Source organism: Aegilops tauschii, chromosome 6, assembly GCF_002575655.3.
Source record: "Aegilops tauschii subsp. strangulata cultivar AL8/78 chromosome 6, Aet v6.0, whole genome shotgun sequence".
NCBI classification, from domain to species: domain Eukaryota; kingdom Viridiplantae; phylum Streptophyta; class Magnoliopsida; order Poales; family Poaceae; genus Aegilops; species Aegilops tauschii.
In genome coordinates, this window is record NC_053040.3 from 2,563,478 (window position 1) to 2,576,316 (window position 12,839).

Genomic DNA, 12,839 nt, shown 5'->3' on the forward strand with positions numbered 1-12,839 from the left:
CCGAGTGTTTGATCGAAACCGAAAAACCAAGCTCATTTTCCAGTTAACCGATCAACAGCCATGACCAGTTAGTCTACAAGAATTGTGTTGTTTGTTATGCATCTCTGTGTTGCTTTTGCAACCACACTGTTATATATCCATGCGATTCGCTCAACGTGGGCGATGGAGCGGCGGCAGAAGGAACGGAGGAACCCTAGCTAGCCAGGCAATTACCAGTGGGTGATGGTGAGTGAGGACTGGGGAGGAGGAGTGGTTGCAGTTAGGCCATGCTAGATAGGTAGTAGAAGTCCATCACTCACTATCAATGGAAGGGGAAGGGAAGGGAAGGGCACCCACCAATTCAATCAATCAACCTCACTCACTGACTTAAGTGTGTGTGTGTGTGTGTGTGTAGCTTGTGTGCTGCTTCTTCATCTTTTTTCTCCCTTTCCCACGGCTCCATCCATTATTATTCGTCACTGTCCGGGTTTTATTGCTGCAGCAGTACATAAACATTACAAATAATTGTTATCTTGTTGTTGCAAATGCGATGCATCCTGCTGTGGCCTCTTGTTAATCATCCATCCATCCATCCATCCTTGGGGTGCTTGTTTGCCATGGCTCCTCATCTGGTAAAGCTTCTCCCCATCCTCATGCGTATTCAATGAAGAGTAGGGTGTGTCTTGAAGATGGTTCCTTGTGCAGGAGAAGGACAAGGACGACGCCGCGACCACGCCGACCATGGAGGAGGAAGAGGGGGAGCATCATTGTCATGGCGACCGGCCGCTGCTCTCGGCGTGTGAGCATGAGCAGCAGCAGGAACAGGATGCCGACAAGCCATTGCCATTGCCGGCGAAGAGGAGGAGCAGCAGCCTGAGCAGATCGTCAAGATCAGGCGAGCAGGGGCGGGATGAGGAGGCGGTTGGGCCCGGCGGCGCCGCACGGTCGCTGTCCTTCTCCAGGCTCTTCAGCAGCTTCAGGATGATGGCCACCTCCACCACCTTGGACATTGACGAGCTAGCAGCCGCTGAAGACGGCTGCGCAGCTCTCAACCCTCAGCAGCAGCAGCAGTGGAAGCCGGTGTGCCGGACGCAGTCGATGCCGATGACGAGCATTTCCAGGAGGCTCCCCGCTCATGGCAGCAGGAAGCGGGTGGCGGACTCGAGCTCCCTGCGCCGGTTCCGGGTGTCGTCGCTGTCGTCGGCGGCGCCCGCGCCATTGCCGGAATCGTCGTCGCCGCCCTCTTCGCCATCACCGTCGGAAGAAGAGGAGGTGGGGGAGGAGGAGGCGGTGTGCCGGATCTGCATGGTGGCGCTGCTGGAGGAGGAGGAGGAGGAAGGAGGAGGGGCAGCAGGGGCCGGCGACGGCGTGCTGAAGCTGGAGTGCCGGTGCAAGGGCGAGCTGGCGCTGGCGCACCGCCGCTGCGCGCTCAAGTGGTTCCGCATCAAGGGCAACCCCAACTGCGACGTCTGCGGCCACGACGTCCTCAACCTCCCCGTCACCCTCCGCCGCGTCGCCGCCCCTCCCCCTCCTCCTCCCGTCGCCGCCGGCGACAATGGCACCGGCAGCCAAGAAGAAGGAGGAACAGCACGGCGAGGATTCAACAGAGGGGTGTGGCGGCACGGCACGGTGATCCTGGTGACGGTGAGCATGCTGGCCTACTTCTGCTTCCTGGAGCAGCTGCTGGTGGGCGACCACGGCAACGCGGCGGCGGCGCTGGCCGTCTCCGTGCCCTTCGCCGTCGTGCTCGGCACCTTCTCCGCGCTCACCACCGCCGGGATGGCCTCCTCCCGCCGCTACGTGTGGGCCTACTCGGCGCTGCAGTTCCTGCTCGTCGTCCTCTTCACCCACCTCTTCTACCGCTACGTCAACCTCCAGGCCGTCATCGCCATCATCCTCTCCGCCTTCGTCGGCTTCGGCGTCGCCATCTGCGCCAACGCCGTGCTCCTCCAGGCCGCCCGCTGGAGGGCCGCCTCGGTCGCCCGCCGCCCCCCGCCGGCGTCGGACCTCGATATCCCTCAGCCATAGACAACATACATATGTATACTCTGCTGTGCTCTACTTTCTTGCTGTATATATACAGTTACCTGATGGCCACCCTTCTCCCAGATTTTGTGTATGAATATATATATATATATATGTAGAGAGTATGAAATATACGGAAACAAGAAAATGTATGTAGTAAGAAAAGGGCTTCCTGCTTTTATTTATCAAATTCTACAGTAGTTAATATTTGTGTTCTCACCATACATTTCCAACAGCCCAAGTTGATACCTAGCTTAGCTATCCCTTCTGCATCCCTTGGTTTCGGCGTCGGCTCCTCCTACTTGTAGTCAATGGTGTAACTGATTCCCTACAACTCGTCCTTCGGGTTCGAACCGGAGCTCTTCTCGCCCTCGGTCGTCGAGCCTGACGAGTCCGGGCGCTTCAGCTTGAAAGGGATGGCGGCATGCTTCTTGAGGAACTTGTACATCTCCACCACCGTCCGGTCCCCCTCGAAAGTTATCTGCAAGAGTTTTATTTAGCCAAATAAAAGCGAAGAAACTGAATCAGTGGATGCCAATTCCAGCACCTGTGAGCTTAGCTAGCTCTCCTTGCATATCTACAATGGCATATATGCAAATTTGCAGGCATATAACACATGGAATCCTTTCGGCAAGGAGCCTTGCCGAGGACAAATCAGCGGCTCTGAATCGCGCGTTAAGCTTAAGCACGCATGCTCTAGGTGAGTTTAAGGAGTCTAGAGACAGTTCTAACGAAGCGTAGATGGTATCACTGCCAAAAGCGTGCCAAGGAGATAGCTGAGGATAATGTTATTGCTGCAAACTGAAAGACAACACATACTAGCAGATGCGTCGCTAAATGAAAAGCGAAACATCAATCAAGTAACTTACAGGCTCAAAGCTTTTCTTCCCAGCTGGATAGAAGAGTATCGTGGGGAATCCATCGGGCTGTAATGTAACAGGAAGAAAGTGTCAGTTCCATCGGTATTCTGGATAAGTCTACATAGCAGTGAACGGAAGAGATTCGAGTATCTGTATTTTCCATGTATAAATTTAAGAAAAGTTAATCAAAACGAAAACAGGGCTGAATGAAAGGCAACTTTAAAGTTTCTGTATCAGGGAATCAGATCCTTTGCGTAACAGTCATAATCGTAATACTGTTGCACTATTTCAAGATGTTATGGAACTATCCTTCAACAACCTGGCGACAGCGTTCGTCTTTGAGGCTCAACTCGACTTGTTCCACAAGACTCAAGCTCTATCTCTATCATCCTAACCAAATCTGGCTTGCTTGCCAGATATGACCTATTTCCCAAATTAACTTATCTCTAGCTCCTAACAGCATGTGATTCAAATCTGGCAATAGCCTATTAATACTATTTTAGTAATCTAAACGCTCTTATATTAGTTTACAGAGGGAGTACTAGATGGCAGCAGACAGACCTATACTTTCTGTGCACCATACACAAACACAACTGCAAATTTAAGTGAAGAAATGGTGAAAATAACTTCCACTTGTTTTACAACTAGCACTGTTTCATATAAAATGCATGTACATGCTCTGTGACTATTGATGGCCCCGCACTCAGACTAGTCTAGCAAGTAATATCCAGTTTGAAGAAGTCAACAGACAGCGACACAGACCTTGGCACGAGGATGCTCATTGTTTGTGCCGTCCATTTTGGCTATTACAAGGGAGTCGATGCCACGGAGATACTTGGCCAGCTTGTTGTAGATAGGCTCCAGCGACTGACAATGCCCACACCATGGTGCATATACCTGCGTCCAAAATGCCGCGGCGTTAAGGACAACACACAATTTTTATCTTCTCAAATGCCTACCTGGCAAGAACTGAACACACCTCCAAAAGGACATCTTTTGATTCGTCCAGTACTATTTGATCTAGACTCTTGCCAACAACAACTTTGACGTCCTCATCATTCTGCATGGGAACACAAAGAATGTCTCATTCTCGTGTAAATAATGATAAAGAAAGTAGATGTCAGATAATTCTTCTGCACTCACAGATTCAGGTACTGGGTCAGACTTGTAGGATGGTGTGAGCTTGTCCTCCAGGAAATCTTGAGCAAATTCCTGGGTATTAACAAGAAGTAGAAAGATTTTAATAAGGAACATTGTACTTTCTTGAACAATGATACTTGATACCATTAGAAATATACAGTGGTATAAAAAAGACTATATATTGCTAACCAAAAGACTATATATACCATAAATCAAATAACAAAAAGCAAAAACACGTTCGTCAGCTTATATATTGCTAACATACTATATTCTCTTGCAACTGTTGACCATATTCTTATGATTTTACTTCCAATCTGGTACTGAATTTGCAAAAGTATTTTGAGCAATTACCTTAATGGTGTCCAGTGATATTTCACCACTGAAGAAGAACTTCTTAGCGTCTTCATTCCCAGTGTAAGCAAGAACCTGCAAAGTAATCAAATCAGAATGTACAAAATCAGAAGTCAAGTTGCTGCATGCTGTTTCTGTGCAATAAATCAATGCATAGACAAACATGACAAAAAGAAAAGAGGTGTTACCGTGGTCTCGTTTCCAGTAATTCCAAAGTAATTGGCGACAGGTTCACCAACCTCCTCGTTGTCACGCTCCACAAAGACAAATAAAAGCTGCATTTGAGACACAGGTCACGTCAGTGCTTAGTGAGACTCCACCTCAGCAAACACACGAGTTAGAAAGGAAATAAGTGATGGCTTGGATTTGAGTACAAAACGTGAACACGACAAGGAAAGAAGTTCATGAAACACCGGTCCGATCAGCAGAAAAAAATACCTTTCCCTTGAATGACTTTGCTGTTTCCTTAATGATGGGCAGAAATTTTGAGGACTCCTTCGCAACAGCAAATAGCAAAATCTGATTTTGAAATTAGAAGACAGCACATCAGCAAAGGAGTAATACATGGGCCGAGAACACGATGAAAATTAAACCCCATGGCAGACAGTAGGACATACTTGCTTCTTGATCGGATTGTCGAAAATCGCAGGGGCGGTCTCCTGTGTGAGTGTGGTGATCAATGGGATTTTGTTGGCCGAAACAAACTCGGCAATCGCAGAAGCTCTGAACTCGCCATCTGCATGACACACAGTACATTATTATTCAATTGAATGGTCAAACCAAACCCTGTGTACAAATGGAAAGGAAAGGCTGGTGCTGAAAGCTAAAGCAACTTGGAGGCGAAGATACCAAAAACGGTCAACTTCTCCTCCTCTTTCTTGAGCAGGACTACTGATGGGCGCTTTGCCTCCGGGTCAATGTGGAAAAGCTTGGCTACGTCAGGGCTGGTGGTCTGGTAGAAGCTGATTGTATCTTCCAGCCTCGAGGCGGCAGCAAGCTCATCGCTGTGCGCACCCTACAGCATTTGTTGACAGAGCAATTAAGATCCATCACCATACTGTATTTATGTAGTGTCCAATTAAGGTAAACATTAAAACATACAAGCGCATCTCAGATTTGTTCTCAGCACATGGAAACAGAGCATGCAGGTTGACATTTTATCTACTACTAGAAGTGAGCAAGCAAGAGAATCGGGGCATTGGGAAAAATAGGTGCATTGTAATTTTGGGTAACATGACCACATGGGCGGCTCGGTTGCGATTCAAGCATTGTATTCTGGGTCAATCTGGGTAACATGGGATGCAACTGAAGCAGTTTGGGTTGCTTGACTTTGCTGTGCTTGGAGAAGGTGCTAGGTGCCTTGCGTACCGATAGCTAAACATACGAGCGCATCTCGGATATGTTCTCAGAACATGGAAAGACAAATGCAGGCTGACATTTCATCTAGTAGTGAGCAAGCAGAAGAATCAAGGCATTGGGAAAACTAGGTGCACTGTAATCTGGGTAACATGGCCACATGTTCTCGGTTTGGCCACAATTCAAGCATTGTATTCTTGGGTCAATCTGGGTCACATGGGTTGCAATTGAACCAATTTTGGGTTTGGTTGACTTTGCTGCCACTGGAGAAGGTGCATTGCATTGCGTACCGAGAGGTGGTCGAGGTAGGCGAGCACGGCCACGTCGTCGCCGGTGACGATTTTCTCGGCCTCGTCGGCGGTGGTGAGGTTCTGCACCGCAGGGCCCAGCTTCTTGCCGATCCAAGCTACGATGGCGTCCCTGCAGCAAAGCAAAAACAAAATTCTCAGCAGCTGCGGAGCTGGAGCAGGGAGGGAATTGGGGATCTGCAGAAATTGCTCACTTGGTCCTCTCGCCGGCGTAGTCCCTGGGCACGCCGTCGATGAAGAAGAGGAGGGTGGGGTAGCCCTGCACGCCGTGCGCCTGCGCCAGGTCGTGGTCCTCGGTGGCGTCCACCTTGGCGAGCGCGACGTCGACCCCCTGCTCGGCGAGGGCGGCGGCGGCGGCGGCGTAGTGGGGCGCGAGCGCGCGGCAGTGGCCGCACCAGGGCGCGTAGAACTCGACCATGACGTGGCGGCGCGCGGCGAGGACGGAGGTGAAGTTGGCGGCGGTGAGGAGGAGCACGTGGGCCTCGTCGGCCGCCGAGGGGTGGGAGGAGTCCTCCTCCGGCCCGTCGTCGTCGCCGAAGAGGTCCTCGTCGTCGTAGTCGGCGTCGAGGCCGGGGAAGTCCGGAGCGCCGTCGTCCTCGGGGTCGGTGGCGGTGGTGGCAGGGGTGGGGTCGTCGAGGCCGGCGTTCTTGATGAGGTACTCGAGGTCGATGTCCGGGTTGGAGGTGGGGACTGCGGCGGCGGCGAGGGGGAGGATGAGTAAGGGGGTGGCCAGGAGGAGGATCAGCAGGAGAGACCGGGGCATCGGCATCGCCGCCATGGCCGGCCGGCGGGCGAGGAGCGTGGGAGCGTTGGGGGAAGTGGGAGTGGAAATGGATCCGCCGGCCGGACTTGCCAAGACTCAATTTTTGAGGGGAGAGTCCACCACGACACATGAGGAGCGTGTGAGTGAGTGAGTGGCCGCGGTGTGGGACGCGTGAGGGCCCAACGGCCCCTCCAGCTAATGGGCCCAACCAATGCCCACAATGATGAGTAGCTAGGTTCTCCTAATTCTCAAGAACCCCTAAAAAAACAGGTTATGATTTTATTTTAAAACCATTCGACCAACATTCGTCCATGCTTCTAAGTTTGCGTCGAGGTTGGTTTTAGCGGATCAGTTGATCCAGACAAATCAGACTGGACTGGATGGGGCGGCGAGCGCGCAGGGAGATGGGTCATGGGTGTGCGGGGTGGAAGGGAAGGAGGAACGGCGGGGACGTGGCCACACGCGGGGGAGGAAGGGATCCGCCGGAGAGAAAAGGGAAGAAGGAGACGGCGGACGGGGTCTGACCTGCTGACCCACCGAGAGCTCCACGTCGTCGCCGCTGTGCTCGCCTCCTCTCCCGCTCGAGTGCGCCTCTTTCCCTATCTGGAGCGGTCGGAGCGGCAAGTCGCGGGCTGCTTCTTGAATATCAACGAAAATCGAGCCCCCCCCCTCCGAATTCGGGGATAGAGGCGCGGGCTTTCGGAGCGGGCCATCGGATATTTCAGCCCAGTTCCTTGTACTGATTCCTTGTCCAGCCAAACAGCGGAATTCGGGATATCCAATGCCATGCCAATATCAATATCTAGGCCTGAATATATATCAACATTCAAACGAAGTTTTCTCCCGCAAATGGGAACTGTTTTTAGATACACGACTAAGATATGGTCACGGGAACTGCTATATCTGAACACGTGTTTAGTTCTATTAGACATGGCTTAAGACGTAGTGCAGTCAGAGATCTTTTCAATTTTATTTGAGTGAGCTAGGAATAAATGTTCTCTAGAATAAGTCTATAAATATAGCTCACTTCACCTATCCTTCCTGAAGCCCAAATACTAGAAACGAGACAAAGAAGAAGTTTCTGCTTTATCTTATGGGGGAGAAAACTTTTCTGCTTTGCCTTATGGTGCTTGTGCTGCTAGGAAATTCCGCCTGCGCTGGTACAAAATCAAGCTCCCTGTTCCTCTCTGTGTGTGTGTGTTTCCTTCTTCCTTCCAACCAGAGTAGAAAAAACCGTCATGAATATTGTCAACTCAACAGCACGAATTTCTTTGAACCCTTTTAATTTGGAGTTCTTTTACTAACGAATGTATGTTGTCTACAGAGTATTGCGTGGAGAAGAATACACCTATCGAGGACATACTGTGCCTGGATTTCAAATGCTATTTTGTTTGCGCGCGTCACTGGGACAATGTCAGGAAAGCCAAATGCGCCGGCACTTTTTTTTTCCGCCATTGTCATTGCATCATGCCAAAGAATAGACAATGATGTCCAGTAATAAAATCTTCTTGTGACTTGCATGCAAGAACCTTGAGCACCAAGTTTTGGTGTTCTATTTGATTTCATTTTTGCTCGTGCGGCTTGGTGTTTGCCTTGCCTAGCGGTTAGTAAGTTCGGAAATAACCATATCCAAAATGGACCAGGCTCTAATTGCACTTGCATACTTTGCCGTGGAGGTCCATGGACATGGTTGTGCCATAGACAACGCCAACGCCAGAGCCAATTAATTGCTGGCACCATTTGTTTTTATAGGACGATGAATCATGCATTCCATAGAGCAAGTTCTTTTTTTTACAAGGAGTAAATCAAGAGCGATACTCAGGCGGAATCACTGGAGCAATTTCTCATAAAAACGACGTTAATCCATCGAGTCTGTCTAGGACACATCTAACCTTGTGTGAACTATGTTTGTGGTCTATTTTTTTTTGTCCCAGTTCTTTTTTTTCTGTCCTTGTTGCTGCGTTATTTGTAAGAGCTTAGATGTGACATCCTTAGAAAACATCTAGTAGATGTGAATTAGACAAACTGTAATCCATCAGCCGTGGTCAATAGCCCAACCAACAATTACACAGACGATACTAATATATAGCAACACAAGTTGCTTTGGAGTAGTAATTAATAATATATAGATAGATAGATAGACGAACATGGATGGTTGAGTAACATATATAGATAACACAGGTGGCCATAGACCATTCGGCATGATTAGTGTGCTATCTCAAAGAAATAAATAAACAATGAACAACATAGGTGGCCATAGCTTAATTAGCTACAACAAAGTAACATAGTTGGTTTAGATAGATGGACCAACTGTGTTACTTTGTTTCTTTGCTGGACGTTTGTATGGATCTTCGTGTCCAACAAGGAAGAGTTTGTGCAGTGTCCTTACATTTTCACACAAATATGTGCATATATGAAACGAAGCAAGGCAGAGCTGCAAATAAGGAACGAACAAATGACTTCTTTCGCACTGAACATGTCGTATGATATATCGACGCTACACTAAAATAGTTCAGTTCTGCGCAAGATGGAAGAGAGAACAAATACGGTATAACATCTCAGCCACCAATTTAATGTAATCCAGTAGTGCAAAATGCATGCCAGTTAGCAACCGGAGGGAGGTTCAAGTGATGTATGTAACCCTATCCTGCATGGCCATAGCGACGCATTCATGTAAGGGCATCAACCGTTACACACGAGAACCAGTGAGCTGTGAGCTACTCCCTGCGTAAACTAGTGATCTAAAAGATCTTATATTAGATTACAAAGGTAGTACATGTGAATGGTCGCAAAGGAACGGGTAACAGCGAGGGGGTGTTTGCACTTTGGGTTCCCCATCTGCAGTGCTTCATTCACATCAGAGAAACCCTTCCATTGGGAGAGAATATCAGACGGATACATGCTGATCGAGGTGCAACATTTCTAACACTCGGGAATCGGCCAACCCATCGCCTATAACCTACCCGCAACCGGTGCAGAAAGAAAGTTAGACAATGTATTTCAGACCAAATGAGGGCCATTTTCTCTTCCTCGCCATTTGTAAAATCAACAGGTTATTGGGTTTTACCTGATGCGATGATTTGCTTTTGGATAAGCTGTTCACTATCATCGTCGGGGATGTCATGTAGGACATTATAGAAAGCCAACGTCAAGAAAACACATCCATACCTTTTGTTTTAAAGAAAGAAGCAAACACATGCCTTGGGATAACAAGTCCATTTTCATGGTACTGCCACCGAAATCGTTGCCTTGGTTTTGGATTTCATGGTTGGCGCCTGTTAGAATAAAACGCTAATGCAAGATCATAGATGACACATCGAGGCACGGTATTTATTAACGAGGTTCACCGATACGGCTACATCCCCGGGGCATTAACGAGGTTCAGTACCGAAAATATACGAGTTGTTTGGCATTGCCAATGTTGGTAGGAAGTTGTTTATCGAGGTTGTTGAATGATAGATCTATTCCAATCATTGATGGGATTCTGAAGATCTCCATTGGAACCGTGCCATGAAGATTATTATTGGAAATGTCCAAATATTGAAGCATTGGAAAGTTTCCAAAGTTTGGTGGTATGTGGCCGATGAACTGGTTTGAGTATAGAGAGAGCGATCCCAATTGAGACAAGTTTGAGAAGGATGACGGAATGACCCCTGTAAAGAAGTTTGCAGCTAAACCTATTTGCTGCAATGTGTTGAGTGTTCCAATCCACTCCGGAACCACACCTGTAAAGTGATTCCCCGACAATGCTACACCAATCAAGTTGGGAAGGTTTGCTATGATAGAAGGAAAATTTCCAGATAATTGATTCTTTGCCAAGTATAGACGCTGGAGTTGATTGGAAAGGTTACCTAATGAACTCGGTACATGCACAGATAGATGATTCATAGTCATGGAGAATATCTGTAGTTTCGTGCAGTTGCCTAAGCTATCCAAAAACTCCCAGTCTACCCTGCTATGTGCTTGGAGTTTATTCTCTTCAAGATTCAACAACGACAGTTTGGTAAGTTCGGACAAATCGATGTTGTATAGATTGGAAGAATTAGTGAGTGAACTAGGAATGTTCCCTACAAAGAAGTTGCCACCCAATACAAGTATCTGGAGATTGGGAAGAGAGGTACAGAGAATTGGTGGTAGCTCTCCACTTAGACCATCGAGAAAAAGGCCAAGGCCGGTGAGTGTAGAAATATTCAAGATGGTTTGCGGAAACCTACCTGCCAATTGATTGGCACCTACATACAGGTACTGCAAGCTGGATAAATGTGCAAACTCACTTGGGATATTTCCCTTGATGTGATTATATCTGCAATCAATGGCAGCTAGTGTTGTGATATTGGCAAGAGAAGTTGGGATGATGCCAGTAAGGTTATTATGTGACAGAAGTAGCTTGTGAAGGTGAGCGGGCAAATCAACAGAAATTTGGCCGACTAGGTTGTTAGACGAAACATCGAGCACCCTGAGCTTTGTGCAGTTTGCAAAACTCGGCATCGCTCCTTGCAATGTGTTATTATTCAAGCCCAGGGTTTGGAGGCGATGCAAGTGACCAAGGGAGGGTGGGGTCTCTCCTGTGAGTGTGGTATCCGTTAGATCTAGATAATGGAGGAATGTGAGGTTCCCAAGTGAAGGAGAGATGTGTCCTACCAAACCTCGACTGAATTATAATTCCCACGGTGAACTGTAAAGGTGTCCTCCCGCACCTCGCGTCGCCCCCGCGGGCGACCCGAGGGGAAACCCTAGCCGCCGCTTCTCGCACCTCCTCCGCCCCCTCTCCCTCCTCGCCGCCGTCTGCAACGCCACCGGGCGAAGCCTGGCCGGCTGGGTGGCGGCGGGGCTTCTCCCCATCCTTTTCGTCCAGGCTGGTGCGGGACAGCGGGGTCGAGAGGAGCGCCGGGCGAACGTGGGCTTAGGCGGTGCGGCGGGCGGGTCTCCCGGCTGCGTTGTGCGCGGCGTGGTGGCGGCGGCCTACGTGAGATCCCATCTTGCCGCAAGATGGGATCTCACGGGTACAGAAGGAGTCCTATATATATATAAGATAAGATATGTACTCAACAATAAATAAATATTGAATAAATACACCATGGTGCACGATACGTCTCCAACGTATTTATAATTTTATATTATTCCATGCTATTATATATTCTGTTTTGGATGTTTAATGGGCTTTACTATACATTTTTATATTATTTTTGAGACTAACCTACTAACCCAAGACCCAGTGCAAATTGCTGTTTTTTTGCCTATTTCAGTGTTTCGTAGAAAAAGAATATCAAACGGAGTCCAAACGGAATGAAACCTTCGGGAGAGTTATTTTTTGAACAAACGTGATGCAGAGGACTTGGAGTGGGCCCCTCGTGGCTCCACCGACCTACTTCTTCCTCCTATATATACCTACGTACCCCGAAACCATTCAGGAGCACCACGAAACCCTATTTCCACCGCCGCAACCTTTTGTACCCGTGAGATCCCATCTTGCGGCCTTTCCCGGAGCTCCGCCGGAGGCGGCATCGATCACGAAGGGCTTCTACATCAACACCATGGCCTCTCCGATGATGTGTGAGTAGTTTACCATAGACCTTTGGGTCCATAGTTATTAGCTAGATGGCTTCTTCTCTCTCTTTGGATCTCAATACAAAGTTCTCCTCGATCTTTTTGGAGATCTATTCGATGTAACTCTTTTTGCGGTGTGTTTGTCGAGATCCGATGAATTGTGGGTTTATGATCAAGATTATCTATGAACAATATTTGAATCTTCTCTGAATTCTTTTATGTATGATTGGTTATCTTTGCAAGTCTCTTCGAATTATCAGTTTGGTTTGGCCTACTAGATTGATCTTTCTTGCAATGGGACAAGTGCTTAGCTTTGGGTTCAATCTTGTGTTGCTCGATCCCAGTGACAGTAGGGGAAACGACACGTATTGTATTGTTGCCATCGAGGATAAAAAGATGGGGTTTATATCTGTAGGGGAACGCAGCAGAAAAGAAAAAATTTCCGACCTACGCACCAGCCCAGGACCACTATGGAGACTGCATACATGGTTTGATCTTTTTCGTTACCGA

The 12,839-nt window shown here is 48.3% G+C and overlaps 3 protein-coding genes across 3 annotated transcripts; 1 reads left to right on the forward strand and 2 right to left on the reverse strand.

The window, feature by feature from the left end:
• The first annotated feature begins 67 nt into the window (after positions 1-67).
• On the forward strand, positions 68-2,210 carry LOC109756736 (uncharacterized). The gene is made up of 2 exons (XM_020315573.4): positions 68-611; positions 685-2,210. The coding sequence occupies exons 1-2, from the start codon at positions 525-527 to the stop codon at positions 2,005-2,007; spliced, it is 1,410 nt and encodes a 469-aa protein (XP_020171162.1). The 5' UTR covers positions 68-524; the 3' UTR covers positions 2,008-2,210.
• On the reverse strand, positions 2,159-6,951 carry LOC109756727 (protein disulfide isomerase-like 1-4). Its single transcript, XM_020315564.4, has 12 exons — positions 6,214-6,951; positions 6,002-6,131; positions 5,205-5,370; positions 4,973-5,091; positions 4,794-4,874; positions 4,544-4,630; positions 4,356-4,430; positions 4,008-4,076; positions 3,844-3,924; positions 3,627-3,761; positions 2,874-2,930; positions 2,159-2,485 (listed from the first exon to the last, which is right to left on the reverse strand). The coding sequence occupies exons 1-12, from the start codon at positions 6,795-6,797 to the stop codon at positions 2,333-2,335; spliced, it is 1,737 nt and encodes a 578-aa protein (XP_020171153.1). The 5' UTR covers positions 6,798-6,951; the 3' UTR covers positions 2,159-2,332.
• A 430-nt stretch (positions 6,952-7,381) lies between these two features.
• LOC141025421 (uncharacterized) lies at positions 7,382-11,270 on the reverse strand. The gene is made up of 3 exons (XM_073500699.1): positions 10,171-11,270; positions 9,850-9,950; positions 7,382-7,590 (listed from the first exon to the last, which is right to left on the reverse strand). Exons 1-3 carry the CDS (start codon positions 11,268-11,270, stop codon positions 7,382-7,384), a joined length of 1,410 nt encoding a protein of 469 aa, XP_073356800.1.
• Between the last annotated feature and the right edge of the window lie 1,569 nt (positions 11,271-12,839).